A 22,615-nucleotide genomic window follows, 5' to 3' on the forward strand; every position below is an offset into this window, starting at 1 on the left:
CCGGGAGGCCAGGCAGCAGAGGGGCTTCTCTCCACCCTGGGAGGTTTCTCTCCACCCTGGGAGGCCAGGCTGCAAGATTGCAGCCCTCTGGGGAGAGGCGTGTAGCATCTCTCTCTCTCTCTGGCGCACACACACACACACACACACACACACACACACGCACGCACGCACGCGTGCGCACGCACACACGCACACAGAGGCAGCTCTGACCCTTCCCTCCCCACCACCCACTCCCCATCTCCAGGAATCTCTCTCCAGTGCCATCTGGAAATGCCTAATTCTGTCCCTTTTGCTTTTACTTTGGACCGTGATTAACTTTTTATTTTGGAAAATTACTTTATTATAGATATAGATATAGATATGTATGTATGTATATATAAAAAGGTTCCATTTCATTTGTAAAATCTTATTTTTTTCTTTTTTTCTCCTAGAGAAAATGATGACGAGGTTAAAGGAAAAAATAAGTTACATTACAGTTTCCAAAATGGTTCTCGCTCTCCACTGAAGATGGGCCCCCACCAGGGCTGTAATGCACTCCCGGTCCCAGCTTGTGCTTTGCAAGAAGAGGGAATATAACTAGATTAGTTATTTTAGGTTAAAATAGCCAAGAGACAGACGCCTTCGCCTCAAAAATATTCTGAGACACATAAAAGCAGGAGGAAACAAGTCTCTTCAGTCACAAAATGTTGTACATCCCGCAAATACTAGATTCAATTAATTTAATAAAATAGAATATACATAGAGATTCTGCACAAACGTATTGCTTTCTCCCAACAGCTCCTGGTGTCGGGAACCTCAGCTCCACTGGGCCTGTCTCTCTCAGCCTGGAGCAGGGTGGCCACGGCTGCTGCTTTCAACTCTGGAAATTCCGCTTGCCGGTGCCCAGGGCCACTGAGGCGAGGAGGGTGTCCATATGGAACTTTTCAGGAGTATAGCCCAGGAGGAGGAGCTACGATTTGGCACCCAGTGGAGAAAGGTGAGTGGGAGAGTAGGGCAGGACTCAGGGGTCCAGGTCTGCTGGGTCAGAGGATAAACCAGAGAGACTCAGCACGTCTTTCTTTGGGGGGGGCGAGGCAGCCATGCTGTCGGGAGGGCCGGAGGCCGAGGGTTCCTTGGAGTCGCTGGATGGAGCCCTCCGGCGGAGGCAGACACCAGGGCTGGGTGGGGGCCGAGGGCCCTGGCTCTGGCTCTCTGGGGGTTCTATGGAGATACTGGGCGGGCTGAGTTTCTTCTTGGGCCGGCTCCCAGGTCCCCCAAGAGGCTGACCCCTGAGGCTAGAGGAGCCAGGGCCCAGGCGGGGCTGGGAGCCACTGTCCAGGCAGCTGACGGCGATGGAGTGCCTCCTCTGTGCATCCAGCCAGGACGCAGGCCGGCGCGGGCAGCTGCGGGCCTCCACGCTGTAGCACTTCTTCAGGTCCCGTGGGGACGGGGCTTCCTCCTGGCTGCCCACAGGCAGGAGGTCTCCCGAAATCCAGCTCAGCTCCGTGTCCAGCTCTAAGCTGCTTCTGATCTCTGATGGGCCCTTGCTCCACGTGGGTTCTGGGCCCGGGCAGGGGGCTGACGGGGGCATGTGCTTCGAGATCTTGCTCTGGCCGTGGGAATGCTGCTGCGCCTGGGCGCTGGAGCGGCCCCAGAAGGAGGAGGCCCCGGCCAGCGGCGGGGAGGGCCCGCTCACCTCTGACAGCAGGTCTTCCCTGCTGTCCAGGCCCTGAACGTCCAGGGAATCCGTCCTTATTGCTGCCTGTATGGGGTGGGGCGAGGGCTCAGCCCAGGGGCTTCCTCTCCCCTGTGAACTGTCCCACTTGGCAGGTCAGAGAGCCCCTCCTCCCCCGCTCCATGGAGTTTCAGGCAGGACCACCCTAGGCAGGGGTACCAGTATCTGCTCTTGTTGGGAGATGCGGGTCATACGCAGTCTGACCTCTGTTGTCCACTGTGCCCCCACCCCCACCCCCCAGCCTGCAGGAATCGCTCTGTACAGATCCAAGAAAGCACTGGGCCAGCTCTGCTCCCCAGCTGTTGCTCACAACACCTCCCAGCCTCTGCACAGGCTATTTCTTGGGCCTTACATACCCTTCCCAAATGGCGAGCATCCCTTGACTGCATGGGCTCAGGTACCCTGTGATGTAATACCCGCCTCTCTTCACCCCAAAGTAAAACTGACCCCTTCCTCCTCTGCTCCCTGCTGCACCACACACGTGAGCACCCTGTGACCTGCTGCTGCAATGACCTGATGGGGTGTGTGTCCCTGCTGTTATACCATGCGCTCCAGAGGGCAGGGGCTGTCTCATGTGTCCATGTCCCCGGTGCCCGGCCATGGAGGCTGCTCAGCGAATATTTGCAGAAGGGATGAGGACAGTTCCTGCTCCCCAGATGTGCTGGATTGAGCAGATCCTCACGTAGCTGTCCTCACACATGAGGCACACATGGCGTGGGTAGTGGCCTCGTCACAGTGGGGGCAGACAAGCCTCACCTGGCTACACGAGCTTCTGCTCTGTGCCCCTGGAGTGTGGGCTCTGGAAGGTAGGCGCCGGGCTTGGCCAAAAGTGGAGACATCTAAAACGTGCCTTGTGCCCCTTAGCTAGGTCTAGAAGTACAGAGAATAGGGAGGCAGCTCTGCGCCACGGAAAGGGAGTCCAGAGACCAGGTTCTACCTCCAACCTGACGTGTGTCCCTGGACAACCATGGCCCCCTCTGGTCTCCGGGCCTCCTCGGCGAAACAAAGGGTGGGGTGCAAACTCCAAGAGGACACAGACCACTTCTGCTTTGCCTAGAACTGTGCCCCTGGCACCTAGAACTCAGCCTGGCACATCATTGGCACACAATAAATGTTTGCTGGGAGAATGAAAGTGGCAACCCTGGTCACCACCAACAGCCTAGGATTCCCAGCAGAGAGACCAGCCCCGGTCCGTGTCCACCCTCTACACCTGCTCACCTGGCGCCTGAGTGGCCTCTGAGCCAGAGGGGAGCGGGCTGGTGGGGGCAATTTGGGGATGGTGCCCCACGTGGGAGCACCGTGGGGCTGGAGCAGGTGGGGTGCATCTTTGGGAAGCTGCAGGATGTAGCTGGTGTCTGCTGGCTGGGAGTGAACGGACAAGACAGAGCCTGTGAGGGGAGGGGGGAGGGGGAGAGAGAAGAACTGGAGAGTCAGTGTGCTGGCTCCCACCTGAGTCCCTCCCATCCGGGGCCTCTCCCCACCGGGGCCTCTACCCTCACCACCCAACCCCCACCCTGGATTGAAAGCCACTCCCCTCAGGCGGGGGCTCCCTCAGCGGGGGGCTGGCTGACCCCTTCAGGCTGGGGGCTCCTCAGGGGTAGGAGAGACCTCTTTGTCTGCCTCAGTACCCCTACTTCCCGAGGACAGGACTGGGCTTAAGCAAGGACGGATCTCCTGGTGTGAGCCGAGCTGGCCTGCCCCCAGCCTTGGTACCTGACTGAGCTTTGGGGAGCCCCCAGCCCCTGTGTCCCAGGGACCCCTCGGCAGTGCTCCCATCCCGGCACATGTAGCTGTCATTGGGCAGAGAGTGCGTTCGGCTGACCCCAGACTTCCTCACAGTCAGCAGATCTGGTCTCAGCATGACGGGCACCTCCTCAGTGTGGGACTCCATCTGCAAAGGGAACAGGGGAGGGAGATGGGAGGAAGAGGGGGCATCCAGATTGGGTAACTGAGGCAGAGCTTGGCAACAGTAACCAGAAGCCCACCCCCACCCCACCCCCCCGGCCAAGGCCCTGGCCCCCATCCCCTCCCTGGACAAGATGGTGATGGGATGAGTGTGGTCGGGGAGAAGGGACAGACACATGGAGAGCCCCCCATACACAGGGAGGAAGGGGGTAGGAGGATGCCCTGCCCCCAGAAAACTATTCATACTGCATCATCTTGGAGCTTTCCACAGGGGATGGCAGAGGGGTGAGGTGTCCAAAGGAGGGAGAGCAGCCCCCAGCCCCCAGCCCCCAGCCCAAGAGCTCATTCTCAAGGCCCCATTGAGAGTCTCTGACGCTGCACAGTGGAGAGTTAAAAGCTAACAACAGCCCCCCATCCCGATCGCTGTGCTGGGGCTTGGGGAGTAGGGGAGGGCCTTCCTAATGAGCAGGAGACAAGGCAGCCCCGGGACTGCCTGCAGAACAGAGGCTGTTTCACCATCCAAGTCCTAAGGCAGCCCCAACACCCAGCACTGGACAAGGGCGGGGCTCACGTGAGCTGAGTGACGGCTGAACACTAAGAGTGTGTCACAGCTGGTTCAGCCCCCTCCCCACCTCCCTTTAATTACACAGTGACTCTGGCAGGTGGTGTGTGAGGAGCAAGGCCTGGGTACCATGGGCTCAGGTCCTCCCTTCGTGGACAGACTGGGGATGGGAGTGGATTTTTTTTTAATCTATTTCAAAGAAAGGCGATAATCAGCCTTTGACCCCAGCTGGAGGGAGACAAGGCTTGTTCCCAAGAGATTTCTGCATCACCTTGTCCGTTCCTGGCTCTCAGAGAGGCTGTAGGTTCGTGTCCCGATGTGGGCCCAGCCAGTTAAGTAGCCCCAGAAGGCCTGAGAATGGCTGTGTCAGAAAGCAGTCTGGATCCTTTACTTCCTCTCTCAGCCCCAGGCTCCACTTCTGCCAACCACTCCAAGACCCCCAGGAACCCCTAAGGTCAAGGCCCTGCCCCAACAGAGCCCCGCTGTGAGGAGGGGCCCCCTGTCCCTCCTTAAGTCCCAAGAGGAGGGGGAAGACAGGAAGGAGGGGGCTGCCCACAGTCAGATGGGGACGGGGGAACCGGGCAAGGGTGGAGAAGCTGTCAGAACACAAAGAATCGCCCCAGGACGTGGGGACACACAGGGACAGTGACGGGGAGATAGGAGCGGCCCCCCAGGTGGAGAAGGGCATGGTGGTGGCAGCAGAGATGTGGCTCTCACCCACTACGTGGTGGTGAATGGCTCATGTTGGGGCAAGGGGGGAAGCGGAGGTGGGAAGGAGGGGTGCAGGGAGGGGGAGGGCTGGCTTGCACGGGGCTCCACATACAGAGACCAACTCTGCCTCCAGACGGGCCAGGCCGTTTGGTCAGCTGCCTGATAACACCTCTGATCTGAGCTCTGCCACTCCTGGGCGTCTGGATTAACCCTTTCACAACTGCTGCCCCTGGGCCCTTCCGGGCAAGGCCCCAATTTAATCTTATCTAATTGCTTTGTCCACCGTGGGGAACCTGAAAGACCTAGCAAAGCCTAGAGCACTAAGTGTTGCCTCTGGGTGGGGCCTGGTGTCAGAGTGAGAGGAGGGGAGGGAGCTGGAGCCCTGCAGCCAGCCCGGCCCCTGGGGAGGCAGGGGGAGCAGTGGGGGGCTGTGTGTATGTACATTGCTCTCCAGGGCACTAAGTAAGAGTGTGTGAGTGTCATCAGGCAAAGAGTCATCCGTCAGAGCTACAGAGCAGGACAGTTCAGACACAATCTCTGACGTCAGAGACAGAGCCTCCGTCTCAGCTAGAGGGATCTAGACAGGGAGAGAGATGATCAGGCATAAGAAACAGAGACAGTGCACATTCTCGTGTGTGCACGCACACACACGCACACGCACACACACGCGCGCGTGCGCACACAGAGCCCCTCCTCCCCGTCACAAAGCGCAAGGAGAAAAGGCCTCCTTTCTCTCTCCCCACCCCTTTCCCAAGTAAACTGAGAGCGCCTCCCCTCCTCCCCCCAAACCCCTGCTCTGATCAGAGAGGCTGCGCAGGCAGCGAAGAGCCAGGGCAAACACTGACAAAGCAGGAGACACAGAAACGCGTTCTGAAGATGCCCCAGGAACCTTGACAGCCCCTCCCACACTACCACCACCCAGGGAGGGAGCAGGGCGAGGGAAGATCCAGGAAAAAAATGAAGAAAGGTCCGCAAAGCGCCTCTCTGCTCCCAGCACAGACACAGCAGCATGGGGGGGGCGGGCAGTGCTGGGGACAAATCTGCCAATCTGATGACTGCTTCCTGACTATTCTCTCTGCTTCCAAAAGCCTGGCAGAACTCGGCCTCCCCCCAGGTTCTGGCGTCTCCCCTCCTGGGCCCTCCTCTGCCTGCCCTCTCCAGCTTAGGTTCTGGGAGGTGCTCTCCTCCCGCTGGTCTGAACTGGGCACACTGGCTTGGGCCACCACAGCGTCTGTCTGGCTCACCTGGGATCTGCAGCCGGACTTCAGTGCCTACAGGGCCCCGGGGGAGAGCGGGGCCCTGCCTCCCAGATGAGCTGACTGCCTGGCCACCTTCTCAACACCCTCCTCTCTCCCAGCACCCTTCCCCACGAGCTTCCTTCAGGATGGGAGGCCTTGGGAAGGGACTTGCTTTCCCACTGATCGTTCTAGGTCGTTGCCAGGTTCAGGTCCCTATAGTCTATCTGAGGCTGAATCCCAACAAGAGGTCAGGAACCCTAGAGGCGAGGTCCCTTCCTAGTTGAGGATCGCCATCCCTTTCTCTGATCAGGCTACGGGTGTCCCAGGCGCTGGGAACCGGCTTGCCCGCGCCGTCCTCCATCATGGCCCGCGGAACACTAGGCTTTCTACCTCCAGCTGATACCTGTCTCCTTGCTTCCGCTCTGGGTCTACTGGGGGCTCTCCTGCAGTCCTTGACCTAGTGGGAGGGTTGGTGGGGTGCACCTCCAAGTGGAGGGGGTCAGAGGCGGCCAGACAGGTCCCAAGAGGAGAAGGAAGAGGACCCCAGAAAGCAGATCGCAGTGAAATGGGATTGGGGGAGAAAAGTATGTGGTGCTGTGGGAAGGGGCGGGGCTTGGGGAGGAAGCCAAGTCCTATTTCACACGAGGTCCCCGGAACCCACTCCCAGCTGGAGCCTTCCACCCACTCTCAGGACCAGGTCAGAAGCCACTGGCTACGGATAGCACCCATCATGCCCAGCTGTTTCCTTAGCTTAAAAAGCCACCAAACAGAGGACTGGGGAGGGGGAGGGCACTGGATACGGAGAAGAAGGAGACTGTGTTCTAAGACATGTCCCTCAGTGGGTCCCCTGGCCACCTGCACTCTCCCCCGAAGCACCTCTCCCCTGGATCTGGTACCTCACTCCCCCTACCCCCTAAGGTCCCACTGCCAACGTGTCTTCTGCTCCATCCATCTCTTTTCTTCCAGGTTCTTTCTTACAACTGCCCTCTCCAGACCCCTCCTCCAAGTATCCTTCTCCCTCAGAAGTCCAATCTCAGCATTCCTACCTTCCAACCATGTGTTCCAGAGGTTGATCTCAGCCTGAAGAAGCCCTGGCTGCCTCCTGCCAGGCCCAAGGCGCAACTGAGGCCCTGAGGCTGTTCTTTCCCCAGACACCCAATGGGCAGGAAACACCCTCCCCGACCCCGTCCCAAGAAGCATGGCACAGCGTGGTACAGCCCAGCACAGTCAGGAGAAGGGGCACAGCACAGGGACACAGTAACCTGTGGGTTGGAGCCGCCCAGGCTGCGGGTGGGAGGGAAGGCAGAGGGCGGGCCTCCTGGGCCTGCCAGCTCGTCCATCAGCTTCAGCTCCCCCTCCAGGGAGCCCTGGATCAGCAGGGATATGGTGTCAAACAGCTGTCTGTCCTGGGGAGGACCAGCCCATAAGGGGAGCCAGAGAGTCAGGGGCGTGGGGGTCAGAGGAGCAGTAACGGGAAATGTCATGGCAGGGGATTGAGAAGAGTCAGAGAGAGAGAAAGAGGTCACACGCGTGCACACACACGTACACACACACACGCACGCACACGCACACACACAACAATAACAACAAAGAGACAGAGAAGGAGGAGGGGATGTGGAAGGTGGGGAAGAGAGAGGTGTGGGAGGAGGAAGAAGAGATGGGAGATGGAACATGAGAAGAGCCCACAGGGGGAGAAGGAGGAGGAAAGAGAAGAGACCAGGGGAAAAGATTGAGAGATGGAATCAGGCAGGTTGAAAGGGGGGGAAGGAAAGAGGTTTGGCAAAATCAGGGCGAGAGGGTAAGAAAGAAACAGGAAGGAAACAGAAAACAGCCTTGAACCTAAGAGCCAGGAAGGGGAGCCCGGGCCGAACGGGAGGCACCGGGGCGGATGGGCCAGCACGTGTGCCAGCGGCTTGCGGGGTGGCCCCACGCTGTGAGCGCAGGCAGCCACCTCTGGGGCTGGGCGGGGGCCTGCTCACCCCTCCACATGCAGGCAGGGGGTCAGACGACTCAGGACGAGCCCCAGGGTCTGCTTGCCGCCCGCTCCCTGTACACCACCCAACCACCGAGCCGCTGAGCATCCACGCCACCGGTCTCCGTCCCACACCCCCTTGAGGCGAAGGGGGTGTTTGCTCACCATGGGGTGCTCCAGGGAGAAGTGGGAGACTGCTTCAGCATGGGCTGCAGCCTGTGGGGCCCCAGGCTTGGGGCTGCCAGGGCTGTCGGGGCCCTCGGCCCCAGGCCAGAGGAAGGGGCTGCCCGGCGGCGAGGGGGCCTGTGGGCTGAGCGGCTTCATCTCCAGCTCCAGCTCAGCCTCCAGTTCGGCCTCCTCCTTGGCCTCCTTGTTGCTCTCCTCCAGGTGCTTCATCAGCACAGCGATCACCACGTTGACCAGCACAAACTGGGCTGTCAGCACGAAGGACACGAAGTAGATGGGCGAGATGACCGTGTTGTAGCAGGTGGACTCCTGGTCACAGTCCCGGAGGGTGTCCTGGGGAGGCGGGTTAGAAAGGTGAGGTTGTGAGGACAGCGGACAGAGCCATCCTGGGAAATCAGGTCTCTGGTGTCACGGAGCTTTGCAGGGGGAGAAGGAAGGGCAGGAGGAGGGAGTGACGGTGTCCTGTGGGCAGAAGAGTACTAGACACCGTCCTGGGAAGTGTGAGTCAGAGCATGTCCTGGGGAGAGGGAGTTCCAGAGTGTTCCAGCCTGGGGGACAGAAGGTTACATGCTTTTATTCACATCCAGTTCATCTTGAGCCAAGAGGTGGGGCTGTCTCCTTGGGGCCCGGGCCAGCCCTGGGAGGGACCTCGCTGCGGTGGGCTCTCACCTTCATAATGCCATTCCAGTTGTCACCTGTGGAGACTCGGAAGAGGGTCAGGAAGGCCATGCCAAAGTTCCGGAAGGTGGCATGGCGGCCCAGGCCCTCGCAGGGGTGTGTCTCGTCACACTCTGGAGGAGAAGGGAAGGGGACAGAGGCCCGAGTTAGTCCGGGAGCTCCTGGGTCTCCAGCCCTGGCTCCTCTGCCCTCCCTACCCCAACTCACCCAAGTCTCCAAAGAGCTCCACGCCCAGAGCTGCAAAGATGAAAAACAACAACATGAAGAGAAGTCCCAGGTTCCCCACCTGGAAAAGAGGAAAAGAAATGGAAAAGGTGCCACTGGATCTCCCAGCCAGCTTCCCTGAGCCCCCGCCCCTTTGGAGAGCACCCTCTCCTTCCCGAGAGGACCCTTCCCACCCACCCCCGCCTCCCAGCTACCTGGGGCAGGGCCTGCATCACTGTGTCCAGCAGCGCCCGCATGCCCACAGCCATCTTCAGCAGCTTTAGAACTGCAGGACAGGACAATGTCGTGAGCTGGCCCCTCTGGGTCCCAGGTCACACAGCTGGTGGAGCCAGGGCCGGGCTGCCGTGGCTTCACCCCCACCCTCGGCCCAGCTCCCAGCTTTCCCTTCTGGCAGAGGCTGGAAGAAAGGCTCACGGAGCCCACACCCACCCCATCCCTAGCCAGGCAGAGCTGAGCCCTGCCATCTCCCCCTGGGCAGGTCACCCTGGGAGGGTGGCCATGGTGGGCAGGCAGCCGGGCACTGACCTCGGGCGATACGCAACACCCTCATGATGCGGATGATGGTGGGGTTGATGGGCAGTGAGGCGTTGACCTCGATCTCCTCCAGCGTGATGCCCATGATGGACAGCAGCACAATGGCCAGGTCCAGCTGGTTCCACCTGAAAGCCCAGGACACAGCTCCCTGAGGGGGGCACTGCAGAGGAGGGGGCAGGCGTGGCAACACGAGTGGCACGTTCTCAGCCACAGAAAGGAGAGTGGAGGTCAGCCTGTCCAGCCTTTCCATCCTGCAGAGAAGCGGTGGTTTATCTAGTCACACAGCCGGTCGGCGGCACAGGTAGGGCTAGGACTTTAGCTCGAGGGCCTCTGCTTTTCGTTTTTTATCTAGCATTAATATGGTATCTGCTCTGTGCCAAGCACTATTTGAAAGACTTTACAAATAGGAACTCACAATCTTCACAACTCTGTGATGTCGATACAGCTATTATATCCCATTCTATGGATGAGGAAACGGAGAGCGATTAAGCAACTTACCCAAACTTACCCGCTTCTAAGTAATGGGGCCAGGATTCAGATCTGTCCAGGCAGTCTGGCTCCAGTCTAAGCCACACTGGTTTTCAGTTGTCAGTGTCTGCAGGCCCTGCCTTGCCAAGCTTCCTCCCTTCCCTCCCATCCCTCAGGCCCTGGATATACCCCCACCCCCAGCCCGCCATCAGCCCTGGGTAGGCCCTGGAGTGCAGTCTGAACCTCCGGAGTCAAGAAAGGTCTTCAGGCACTAGACCCTCCGGGGCATCTCCCCAGGAGAACACACCCTTTCGCCCACTCCCCTACTCCCCTCCCCTCTCTTTTACCTGTCCTGGAAGAACCGTCGAAAGCCAAAGGCCACCAGTTTGAAAACTGACTCCAAGACGAAGATGACAGTGAAGATGTAGTTGCAGATCTTCAGAGCCTCGTCCAGGATCTGGCAGGGATGGAGGCAAGATGCAGGGTCTCTTAAGGCCCAGGGACGATGCCTGCCCTGACTCCTCTATCATTCTTCCCAGATCTGGGAGACAAGGTGAGTCTAAGGGGGCCTTTCATCTCTTCCCACCATGATGGCTGACCATTGGTCACCACTCTAGGGTAGAGTAGGGTTCTCATTCACATGCATGATCCAAACTTCATGTTGAAGGATCTCTCTCCTTGAGGGTCAGTGAGGAGATCACATGAGAATGTGCTGGAAGGCACAGAATGCTAGAACTGGAAGGGGCCTTTTGCATTATCAATTCAATGTCCCTATTTTACAGATGGGAAAACTGAGACGTGGAAGGCAGCTGACGGAGGCTTATTTGAGAGGTGGCAAGATCACAGGGGAGGTTTGGAGCTGGATGTTCACGAGAATTTCAACTCCAGAAGGGCAGGCACTGGTCCGCCTTCTTTACCCTCAAAGGTCCAGTGCGTTTAAGATACTCAATAAATATCTGCTGGGTGAAGAAACCAGGTCCTCTACTTCCTAGCTGTGTGACCTTGATCAAGTCAACTAACCTCTCTGAGCCTCAGTGTCCTCATCTGTAAAACCAAGATGAGACCGATCTTCAGAGGGTCACTGCAAGGGGTACAAGAGGACCCCCTCTAGGGCACCCAGCACTCGCCGGAGGCGCTCTGGCTCAGGCTGGGTTACATTCACCTGGCAGGCCCATGGCTGGAGGTGGGGTCCAGATGGCCAGTCACTTGCTCCTACCTGGGGCTGCTGGTAGTGCTCCATGGCCATAGTGACCACGTTCAGCCCAATGACACCCGTGATGAAGAGATCCAGGTAGTGGCTGGTACACAGGTGGTGAACGAGGAGCCGGAAGCGGGAGTAGTCCGAGTAGTAGGGTTTGCACTGGGCCTCTGGTGGGGCAGCGGGGCAGGGAGGGGGGAACAGAGCAGCCATCGGGCCCTGCCCCCTGCGTCCCCTCCACCCACAGTCCCTCACAGCCACCAGCCTCCAATGCCAGAAACATTCCAGCGTCATCAGCATCCTCGTCCTCCACGCACTGCCCTTTGGGGGCAGGGCCAGCTCTCTCAGGGTCACCCCTCCAAGCATTTGCTCTACTGGCTGCAGTTGGGCAAAGAAGGGGTCAGGACATGCAGAGCTCCCCACCCACATTAGACACCAGGTGAGCCCCCTTCCCGAGGCAGCCTCCCAAATCCAGCAGCCCCTCGGAACACCCTCAACTCGATGTTCTGCAGCAAGGCCAGATCAGTAGATGAAAAACGACCGGTCTTATTGGACTCAGGGGAAGCTCCGTCAATGCAGAGGGGAAGGCTCTCGCTCCCCCACCAAGCTCAGCCTCTTGAGGGGAGCAGAGGAGGTTACACAGAGCTGGGATTTGGAGATAAAACCGGAGATTGGAAATTGGACATCCTGTTGGCTGGCTGCCCCAACCCACTGAGAGGGCCTCCGGGGGCGGGGGCAGGGTCTGGGCCTCCTGAACCCTCACGTGGGGGAGGGAGGAGGGGCGGCCACAGGGCTCTGCCCTGGCGCACCTGAAGGGCTCACCCAGTTTCTAATGAGGCTGTACCCAGCCTGCTCCTGGGGGCCGGGGCAGCTTCCCCTGCAGGCTGGGCTGGAAGCACTGTCTGAGATCTGTCAGAGGCATCGTATTTCTCTCGTAATTAGTGAACCACTTAGTTATAAAAATCATGGTGCCAGAAGGTTGACCTACTAAAGCAGGCAGAATGAATCTGGGGGCGGGAGATTACAGGGGGCCCTTCCTCCACGTGTGAGGAAAGGCCATGCCAAGTTGGGGATACATGTCATCAGAGGCAGCTGACAGATTGGGTCCCCAGGCAGCCACAAAGAAAGAAGAGGCGCCCCGTGGGGAGGCTTGGGGCAGCCTCAGGTCCCAGACAGCCCTTCCCCCTCAGGAGGTCTAGGGCAGAAGCCAGCGAGCCAGGGCTGCAGCCTCTGAGGACTGTGCCAGGGGCGGCAGGAAGCTTTGGGCTCAGGCCAGCTTGGTTATAACTGTCCTTTCCCATGCAGGACTATTAACAGAGAGGTAAACTGAGGCGGGGAGCGGCCTGGGTGGGCCCCCACCAAAGGCCAAAGGCAGAAGAGTACCCAAGAGCTGCCCGTCCAGCCTCACCAGATGCCACGCACCAGCATCGGCCTTGAGGTGTGGATAACCGAGAGGCAGAGAGCCCCAAGTGTTCTGGTGCACCGTACGGCGCGTTGGGCCATATTTCTGTTTCCAGAGATGGGCCAGTCAACCGTGGCTTTGTTTGCTCAGGCAGCCCTCCCGGCCCCCAGGGGAATGGGGGTGGAGCGGCTGGGGTCAGGGGACAGCAGGAGGCCACAGGTCATCCACACAGCGATGCTATCGTGGAGGGTGACTGGGCGAGCCAGCCTCTTCCTTCCTTCCTTCGGTACCCACAGAACCAGAGGGCGCTAGGCGCCCAGCGTTGCCTAAGCAGCTGGAACTCTCTCTCTGCATTGACCTCCGTAAGTGCCGGAAGCACCCGATCCCATTATGCTAAACTAGGGATGGAGAATTAACTGAAATGTTTGAACACAATTAGGTTAGAAAGAGTGGCTCATTATTGGCCCCGTTATTAGCTGAGACAATGCAGAGGAGAGGTCGGGAGAGTCCCCCCCTCCCCTGTCACCCCAGTCTGACTGTGTTGGCAGCCCCAGGCCAGATGGAGCTGCTCTCACCACCTCCTGGCCTTGCTCTAGGAGTCTGAGGAACGGGTGGAGGCCCAGAGGGAAGGTGGGGGCAGGACGACTGAAGCAGGGCATCTGTTCACAGCGACCGGTCCCAGGCCCTTGAGGTCTGTCCAGAGCCCTTCTACCCTCGGCCTGGGCCCCAGACCAGCAGGTGCCCAGGCTGCCAGAAATCCCCCCATTAGAGCACAGGTCCAAAGAGTACCAGGGCCGACCTGATAAGCGTCTCCTCCGCCAAACCCTTTGCTTTACAGCGGGAGAGAAGGAGGCCCGTCAAAAAGTGGGCTATCTACACATTGGGAGGCAGCAACGAGCCGGAACCTGAACTCCCAGCCCCAGTCCCTCACCAGCTGCCAGGAGGGTTTAGACACAAAGCCTTGGGGCTTTGGCCCGGAGGGTGCCCTCGAAGAGTTTGCCCAAAGGCTCTTGTTGCTGGGCTCTGAACGATGCCACGCCCCTTTTGCTCCCGGACCTCGGTTCTACAGGCAAGCACCTGGGCTCAGAGAAGAAACTGAGAACCCCTGGGAGGAGCCTTGGGTGGGTGTGCTGCTCTGACAGCTCCAGCTGTAGCCCAGGAGGGGCCTTGACCAGTGGTCACTGGCACGTCGGCAGCCCTGGCCCCATCTCCCTGCCTCCTACCAGTATGAGCCGCCTTAGGTGGAGAAAATACCAGAGTCAGACAGCGGGGAGAAGGGCACCCCTAGGACTGCCCAGCCCCCAGTCAGGGGCGGGAGCAGAGGAGAGGTGCAGTAGGGGGTGCAAGGCTGTGAGTGAGAACCACAGGCACAGTGAGTTAGTAGGGGTCCCCGGGAGCGCGAGGCACAGCCAGGGCGGAGGGTTTGCAAAGGAGTGTGGTGGGGCTAGGAGGAAGGCAGGGGTCACTCCCAGGGACACAGGCCCCCATGACAGAGGCCACCTTCAGCTGCTATAGCCAGGCCCGGCCCGATCAGTGGGTCCTGACGGAAGGAGAGAGGGTGAGTGGAGGTAGGTGCCCCAGGAGGCCGAGGGGAGCAGAGCTGGTGCTGGAGGCTGAGTGATCGCTTGAGGCTGCCTTGCTTGCGCGGCAGCCCCGGTCTCTCCTTCCACCTGGAAGCTGGGCTGGACCCAGGTGTCTGGTCAGGACCATTTTCCTGATAATCAAAGACTCTTCCCTTCTGCCTTTCCCTGGGATATGTCTGCTCCGCCTCTGCTGGGGGCAGCACAGGGTGGGAGTGGTGCTGGCAGGGGGGCATGGTGCACGTGTTTGGTTCCAGCAGCCCCGGACTGGAGGGTGTGATGTCATCCCCATCACACCGTTGGGTAGACGGAGGCACTATCATCGCCACCCGCTGCGAGCTGATTGGAGATGCAGATGCTCGGGTCCTACCCTGGACCACTCTGTGAGAATCTCTAAGGTGGGGCTCAGTGGGGAATCTGTGTTTTAATATGTCCTCTGGGTGATTCTCAGGCACGGTGAAATCTGAAATCTCTAGTGTGGACCACACAGAACACAAGGTTTGGGAAAGAGGAATATGGGGTGATGTGAGCCCTTGTTTGGGGTCTCTGAGTCTTCATTACCAGCTGGAAGGGTAAGACACTGTTGTAACCAGTGTACACACCTGCCTGTGCCAACAGGAGCATGGCAGAGTACCCCCGGAAGCGGGGGTGCAGTGTGAGAGTAAGGAGAGTGTTTAGCATTAAGTGGGTGTGTCAGGAGAACGGCCTCGGGGGCCACGGGAATCTGCACGGGTTGATTCTTGGGGGAGAAGCCTCTGTGGGCCAGCCCTGTGGTATCCTGGCATGAGTGTGTATGTGCAGACACGTCAGCCTACAGACCAGGTGAACCCGTGAGGGAAAAGCTGAAGGCCACGTCCCCTCACCCTCCTCTCATTCCCTAACACATCAGGCACTCACAGTACAGCCTGACTCTGGGGTGTGGGGCCCAGGCAATCCAGACACAAAGCAGCTAGAGCCTCCTGAGCCCACAGCTGGTCTCTCAATGCCAAACATCATAGCTCAGCACCGCGGGGACAGGAGATATCGACCCACCCGGGGCCTCAGGGGTGACCTCTCAAATGGCAGCTCAGGGGGTCCACTTTGATCAGGCAGCCCAGCACCACAGGGCAGCGTCTGCTGGAGTCAGGCTCCTGGGAGAATGCAGAAAAGTGGAGAAAGGTACAGCCCATGGTTCCCAGCCTGGAGTCCCAGTCCCTCAGCCGCCTGAGGAGGCAGCCACGTGGGGGTCCTTAGGTTCTTCTCAATATTTCTAAAGGCTTATAAGAAATCAGATGCCTGTGCTAAGACCCCACAAGCTAATTTAATGGCAAAATGGTCTTTCTTTGCTATCGTTCAGTGCGAAAGCTTCAGCAGCTCAGAAGCTCTGATTAGCAATTAGATGTGCCGTTGATTAATAAAAACGGTGAAACAAAGTCATAATTGAAGTGCTCTCAACTTCAATGACAGTCTTTTAAAATGTGGGGTCTGTTGGGGGAGATGACAAGGGGGGCCCACGGGGATGAACAGGTTGGGAACCGCTGGGTGGAGACATCAGAGGGTGTAACGAGGCGCCACAACTCTGTCACAGATTCTCAAAACCTCTGAACCTCTGTCTGGGGGCTGTGTTGGGAGAGCAGGGGCCAAAGGACCAGGGGAGGACAGGCAGAACCAGGAAGGCCTTCCCAGGGACACGGCTCTCAAAGAGAATGACCCAACTCACGCCCAAATCTTTGGCTTTTGGGGGAGAAGCATGTGGCTAACTCGGGCCTTTGACTCCTAATTCCTGCTGTTCGTAGCGATGACGTGGCCACTGCAATTACTTGACCATTAATGAGTCTGTTCAATTATTCATCGTTACATTTTTAAAACAAATCCGCTCCTTCTCTGCTCCTCTTATCCTGTTTGCTCGGATCAAAGTATCCCCTTCAGACATAAGGAGGCAGGAGAGATTGCCGCTCTGATAATCGAACAGTGTGACCTGGGAGGAGGTGGCAGGGGGCTGGGAGCTCGGGCCTCGGAAGCCTGGCCAGACAAGGAGCGTCCACCAAGAGAAGCTGGATGGAGGGGTGTGCTAAGGCCCTCACCTCCTGTCCAGCTAGCACAGGCCTACGGGATGCCATGGAGCCCGGCACCCCAGGGACCCTTAGCCCTCACCCTGAGAGGACAGAATCAGTGAGCCATGGAGAGGGAGCAAAGAGGATGCCGGCACGCATGAGGCGGGCCTGACTGCCCGGGCCACACCCTGGAACCCACAACCCCAGACGCAGTACCTGGCGCCGCGCTGGCTGAGCTGCCGGAAGCAATTACATCGTCCAGCATTAGATCTAAAAGAACGAAACACGACATCGGTCACTGGCCGGACCAGGTGGGCTGGGCAGGGCCCCCTCAGCAGCTTGCTCCCCCTGGGCTCTGACCCTCACTCTTCCTGTGAATAGGGCGTGCTGAGCAAGGGCGGCTCGTCCTGAGCGCCAGCCCCAGACTCGGGCACAGGGCACTCGAGGAAGCTGAGCAGTTCGGCCAGCTCATCAGGGTCACAGGGGCAGGGAGTCGGAGGCATGGGGAGGGGAGGAAGCCTGTCCTCAGAACAGATGTCCACTCCTACCCGTGCTGCGGCCTCAGCAGCACCTGAGAAGGCTGCAGACCCCGGAAGGGGAGCCAGCTGGTCAGGCAGGGCCACGGGTGCCTCCTGCCGAAAGAGTTCCATCTGCAGTTGTCCTGCTGAGAGGGCAGACTGCCAGGAGGGCCGGCGTGGGAGCATGGCTGCCGGGGGCAGTGCGCCTGCTCAGCCTCAGCGGTCCACAGGGAGCCACGATGGGGCCCCTAGCCCAGATCTGCTGCCCAGAGGCCAGTGTCCCCGCCCCGCCCACTGGAGCAGCCCCGCTTCTCACAGGGAGCGTGGGCTCCGTCCCACCCAACCTCCCCCACACCCCCCTACAGCCCTCCCCTCGCTCCAGGTGCCTTCACAGGTGGCAGGAGATAGAGCCAGGGGCTGAGGGGGGCACCGCAGCCCCCGACCCTCTTGGTAGTACTCACATTTCAACAAACCAAAGGGAAAACTCAGAGCACCTCAGGGATCTTATCGGCATAAGAAAGACGGTTGTGAAAGGGTAGAGAGAGGAGGGGAAACCCACAGACCAAACAGAGGCAGACACACAAAGGCCTTGAGAAACCCACACATAAAGACACTTAGAGAGACGTGGGCAGTGACTGAGAGAGAGTCCCACAGATTGTCGAGTACCAGACAGAGAGGCAGGAGTCCTGCAGACGGGGAGGGGAGCCAAGTGCAGACACATCTGCAGACACACGGGGAGACAACAGGACCCGCACGCCTGTCACCCCTCGCGTCCTCCCTGGAATCTGGGTGTCTTTCGCTTAGCCTCGGCCCGCCCACTGGCATGAGAGTGTGAGGAGGGAGGGGGTGGGGGCCTCACCCGGCCAATGGCAAGAGATATTGGAGATCCAAGGTGAGGGGCTGAAGGGTCTAAGTCCAGAGCGTCATGACCTTAGAGTTCCTGTGACCTCAGACCTTCCCTGAGCTGAGGGAGTATTTTTGTACCGCTTGGCAAAAAAAAAAGGACAGTCGGGAAGCCAGGGAGTTTTTCTGGAGATAGGGAGGAAGGAGGGGTCTGGGGTTTGCTCACGCCACGGTCCATCTGTAGGTTCTGCTGAGGCCTTGCCCAGCAGCTACAGACACTGGGTCGCCACAGGATGAAGATGCTTGCTCGCCAGCGCTGGGGCAGGCAAGGCTGGCACTTGGGCCAAGCCCGGGGTCAATGGGCACTGGCACGGGGCAAGGCGGCAGGATTTTCATCCCATGAGGCTCCTCTCAGAGTCGAGCTGGGAGGGACTGTGCATCAGCTCCCACCTGGCATCATCTGGGGAGCACAATGCTGAGACCGGGAGCCCCGCAGCGGGGTAGCTCCCCTGCCCTCACAGGGCTGAACTGGTCTGCTTCATGCAGGCTCTAGAGGCTGACATGCTCTCGAGGGGAAGGGGGAGGGGATGGGGTGGGAGCATCTTCTCCCTGCCCCAGCCCCAGCCCCTAGCCCCTAGCCCCCTACAGTCGCAAGGCCAAGGTCAAGTACGACTCAGAGAGATGTGGAAAGACTACCGACCAGCCATCTGCTTCTCCTTACTCCTTCTCTTTTTCTCCAATCTCCGTAGACGCTTCTCCTCCCGCCGCCGGGCCTCCTCCTCCTCCTGGTGCTGCCGACACTTGTGGAAGTTCTCCACCACCACGCCCACGAACATGTTCAGGACAAAGAAGGCCACGATGAGCAGGAACGAGATGAAGTACAGCAGCATCCAGGGGTTGTGGTTCATGATGGGCTGGTGGGGAGCAGGAAGGACAAAGTGGAGACATTAGCGCAAGGTAACTGTCACAGGTGCTGCCCTACAGCCTGCGTTCCTTAACACAGGGCCTGCGCACTCAGTTACGCAGACCCAGCAGGTGATGTAAAGGAATGATGTGGGTTTGGTGTTAGGCAGTAGGGAAAGGTGGGGACTGTGGCTAAATATAGAGAGTGGATGTTCTATCCAAAAGGGGCAGCTGCTTCTTTGATTCAGCTGACTCCTGCCCTTCAGGAATTCAAGCCCAGTGTTTCCAGATCTTTGGACTTCTCCTGAGCAGGCCCAAATCCAGATTTTCATGTAAAATTTGTCAATTTTTTTTTTTTTTTTTTGCATTACGCGGGCCTCTCACTGCTGTGGCCTCTCCCGCTGCGGAGCACAGGCTCCGACGCGTAGGCTCAGCGGCCATGGCTCACGGGCCCAGCCGCTCCGCGGCATGTGGGATCCTCCCGGACCAGGGCACGAACCCGTGTCCCCTGCATCGGCAGGCGGACTCTCAACTACTGCGCCACCAGGGAAGCCCAAATTTGTCCATTTCTAACCGCTTCCCACTAATTCAAAAAGTTTTAAATCTGTTGCAAGCCAATGAAGCATGACCGGATTTGCCCGCAGGCCACCAGTTAACAGCCTCTGCTGTCAGAGGTGATGCCTCCTGGATGGCGTTTTGCCAACCTGCCTTGCTGTCTTTCTGTCCAAGCCTACGCCCATCACACCTGGAGTTGGCCCACGGTGAGTGACCTGAGCGCAAAGATGGATCCTGCCCACCTCAGCCCTACCTGCTGGTCCACACCGACAGCGTCCAGCCCATCGTACATGATATCCACCCAGCCGTCCTTAGACGCCAGCACGAACAGGGACATTAGGGCCTGCGGGGGGGGAGGAAAGGACCACTTGAAACCTAGGATGCATGACCAAGCCACCCACCACTTCCACCCAAAGCACCTCCTGGCAGTAGCTCGGGGGACCCTAGGCCTTCGGAGTCGCGCTCCAGGCCCCGGGAGCGCTCTCTTTCCCAAGTCTCCCTGGCTGCTCTGAAGCCGGAAGAGCCGTGGGAGACGACCTCAGCCAGGTAGAGCAAGGGACCCCAGAGTCCTGGAAATCCGGAAACCAAAACCAGGGTGGGGCGGGGAAATAAACCAGCAACGCTGAGCGAGCTGTTTCATTTTCTACATTTCTGTTTCTGTGAATGTGGAGTGAGAAATAGAATCATCTTGACAATATGCCTGCACCTTGTACCATGCTAAACAAATACACACCTCATCGCACTGTATCCTCACTGCTCCCCTCCAAGGGGATCCCATTAGGACCCATTCACTAGCTGATGAGACAGAGGTGGGCCAGTGCCCTGCATGCATCACTAAGCATGGAATTGTGTCCTCCCCAGACTCCTGCCACCACTCCCACCTCCACCAGCCTGGGGCTCACCTGGCCGAGGTTGTCAAAGTTGTACTTGTGCCGGACCCACCGGTAACTGGCCTCAGCACAGTCTGACTTGTTAGTGATGTTCCTGGTGTCCTCGCCCTGGCACACGAAGAACTTCCCTTTGAAGAGCTGAACACACACATACCCGGAGACAGAGAGAAGTGAGCTGTGAGCACAGCAAGCCCAGACCAGCCCTGGGGCTTAAGAGCTCTGGGCACGCCCTGGGTGAGGGCCAGGAGCTCGGTCAGGTCAGAGAAGCCCTGACAGGAGCCTCCCCTGCAGGCACCCCTTTCTCGGGGCTCCTTGGAGCAGAGGCCCTGGAGAGGAAGGAAAGGTCCTTGGGGAGGGCACTGGGAAAGCGTGGAAGGAGGGGAACGGTCATTCACTTTCTACAAAGGGGGAGGCCCGCGATTCTCCAGGTGGGGCCCCTGGACCAGCCTCATGAGCACCATCTGGGAATGTACTCCAAAGTACAAATTCTCAGGACCACCCCCCGCCCAGTGAGGCAGGCACTCTAGGGGAGGGCCGAGGGATCTGGATTAATGGACCCCACTTAACAGATGAGGAAAACTGAGGCTCAGAGAAGTAAATTCACTCATTAAGGCCATACAACCAGTAGGTGGTGGAAAGGGGGCCCGAGCTCAGGTCTTTCCGACTGGAAAGCTCACCCTCACTCCAGAACAGACAAGGCTATGACTGCGGGGAAGGGATTTGAGGGACAGGAGGACCAGGGGGCCTAAGTAGGCCAAAAGTAAGGGAAGGGGAAGGGGCACCACGCAGCCCTGGCAAACGTACACCAGACTGGTCTCTAGAGCCGGAGGATTCGAGGAAACACAAGAATACCCCGTCCCCAGGGCAGAGTGGATACCCCAAGGAGCCAAAGGAAGGGATGGGGTGGGGGTGGCCACCCAGGAGCTCCCTCTGGCCCGACAGCAGCCATCTACGCTGCAGCTGAAACATCTGGAGCCTGGGGCGAGGCGGGTGCTCCGGAAGAGCAGGACGGAGGGGCTCCCCTGGCTCCCGGAGGCGCCGGCTGAATCCTGCAGGCAGCTCCCTTTCTTTTTCCTCCAAAGCCAAGTTCCCTCCCTGGGACAGAGGCCAAGTTTCCCCAGCAGCCCCCACTTCCTGCCTCGTCTGGGGTCTGCACCCGCCTGCCTGCCAGCTCCCTGCTAACCTGGCCCAGCTGCCTGGGCCCTGGATCCCCGGGCCTGGCCTGCAGCCCACCCGCTCCAGCAGGGAAGGAAGGGAGGGGATCCCTGAGCAGACTGTGGGCCAAGGCCAGCGTCTGCGCTTGGAGTGGCGCGTGAGAGGGCAGAGCGGCAGCCTGCGTGGGCGCTGGCCAGAGCCCGAGGCCCTGTCCCCTTTGTGGCCTCTTCCAGGTTCCCAGTTTTCTCCAGAATGCCCAGGAGGCAAAGGGGCCTGAGGCCTCGGGCTAGGAGGGAAGCATCCCTATTTATTCTTCTCTGGGATAAAGGTGGCGGCGGCACCTGGAGCCGCAGCACCCCGGGGCCAAGAGGAAGGCTACTCCTCAGGTTTCTGCTGACAGCTGGCCCCAGACCCCCACAAACCTGCACCCCCAGGATGCCAAAAATGATGAAGAAGGCGCAACAGATGACCACAATGTTGCCAATGGGCTTCAGCGAGGACATCAGCGTTTCCACCACCAGCTTCAGCCCCTGTGCCCGACTGATTACCCTGGGGAGGGAGGGAGGGGGGTAAGAGGGGTTCCCGGCTCAGACGCTCCCTTGCCCCTTGCCCTGCTTGCCACTCCCTCCCATCTTGGCTCACTTGTCCCCATCCTGGGCTCTAGTGGAGGGAAGAGGTTGACACTCTGGGCTTACAGTGCAGACACCCCCCACCCACCCCCAGACCTCCACCTCCACTGCCAGGATGTCAAAGGATTACCTGATGGGGCTGGGGTGCTGATTCAACCCAGGGATGCAGTGTGTTGTGGGGATGGGGAGATAAACTTGTGCGGAGCACGTAGAGGGCAGGCAGGGACGGAAGGGGTGGGGAGGTGGGTCATCACAGCCAGGAAAACCCTCGCTGGTCAGTCAGTATCCACCCCGTTCACGTTCCCACCCACGGAAATTCCCGACTCTGGGCGGGGGTCGGGGTGACTGCCTTATTGGTGAGATCCCCTGCTACAAGTGTTACCTGGACCTGGCGGGTAGTCCCTGGGATTGGGGGGGGAAAGAGGGGGAAAGCAGGAAACAAAGTCTGTCACTTCACGGGGAAGGCCAAGTGTCACCCCTGAGGGTACCACCCGAGGGAGAGCTGCAGCTGAAGGATGTGAGGGTCCTGCCTATGGCCACTTGTACTGTGCCCTGCAGGAGTGTGTCACGTGGCGGGGGTCACTGAGGGGAGTGCTCGTGGAGGGAGACTGCTGGGGCCGCAGTTAAACCCAGTGAGAAGCGGTGTCTGGAGTGGGGGACAGGGCTCCCTGTGGGGTCGCAGGCAGGAAGCAGGGGCAGGTGGGGCGCTGGCCGTC

The 22,615-nt window shown here is 59.2% G+C and overlaps 1 protein-coding gene across 30 annotated transcripts in view; it reads right to left on the reverse strand.

The window, feature by feature from the left end:
• Window positions 1-769: 769 nt before the first annotated feature.
• CACNA1G (calcium voltage-gated channel subunit alpha1 G) overlaps window positions 770-22,615 on the reverse strand; it is a 62,277-nt gene continuing 40,431 nt past the window's right edge. For 3 of the 30 annotated variants that reach the window (XM_079904754.1, XM_079904749.1, XM_079904743.1), the window contains 15 exons: window positions 21,693-21,819; window positions 20,128-20,253; window positions 19,479-19,568; window positions 18,489-18,681; window positions 16,623-16,676; window positions 11,410-11,561; window positions 10,541-10,650; window positions 9,717-9,850; window positions 9,386-9,456; window positions 9,174-9,252; window positions 8,958-9,079; window positions 8,268-8,621; window positions 3,428-3,605; window positions 2,933-3,102; window positions 770-1,741 (listed from right to left, as the gene is read on the reverse strand). In XM_079904754.1, coding sequence (XP_079760880.1) covers window positions 1,001-1,741; window positions 2,933-3,102; window positions 3,428-3,605; window positions 8,268-8,621; window positions 8,958-9,079; window positions 9,174-9,252; window positions 9,386-9,456; window positions 9,717-9,850; window positions 10,541-10,650; window positions 11,410-11,561; window positions 16,623-16,676; window positions 18,489-18,681; window positions 19,479-19,568; window positions 20,128-20,253; window positions 21,693-21,819 — 2,701 coding nt within the window. In that variant the 3' untranslated portion in view covers window positions 770-1,000. Of the gene's footprint in view, window positions 1,742-2,932; window positions 3,103-3,427; window positions 3,606-5,334; window positions 5,470-7,392; window positions 7,537-8,267; window positions 8,622-8,957; window positions 9,080-9,173; window positions 9,253-9,385; window positions 9,457-9,716; window positions 9,851-10,540; window positions 10,651-11,409; window positions 11,562-16,622; window positions 16,677-18,467; window positions 18,682-19,478; window positions 19,569-20,127; window positions 20,254-21,692; window positions 21,820-22,615 lie in introns of all 30 variants that reach the window. The other 27 variants (XM_079904764.1, XM_079904753.1, XM_079904761.1 and 24 more) reach the window with 20 other exon arrangements.

This window comes from Stenella coeruleoalba, assembly GCF_951394435.1.
Source record: "Stenella coeruleoalba genome assembly, chromosome: 19".
Taxonomy (NCBI): domain Eukaryota; kingdom Metazoa; phylum Chordata; class Mammalia; order Artiodactyla; family Delphinidae; genus Stenella; species Stenella coeruleoalba.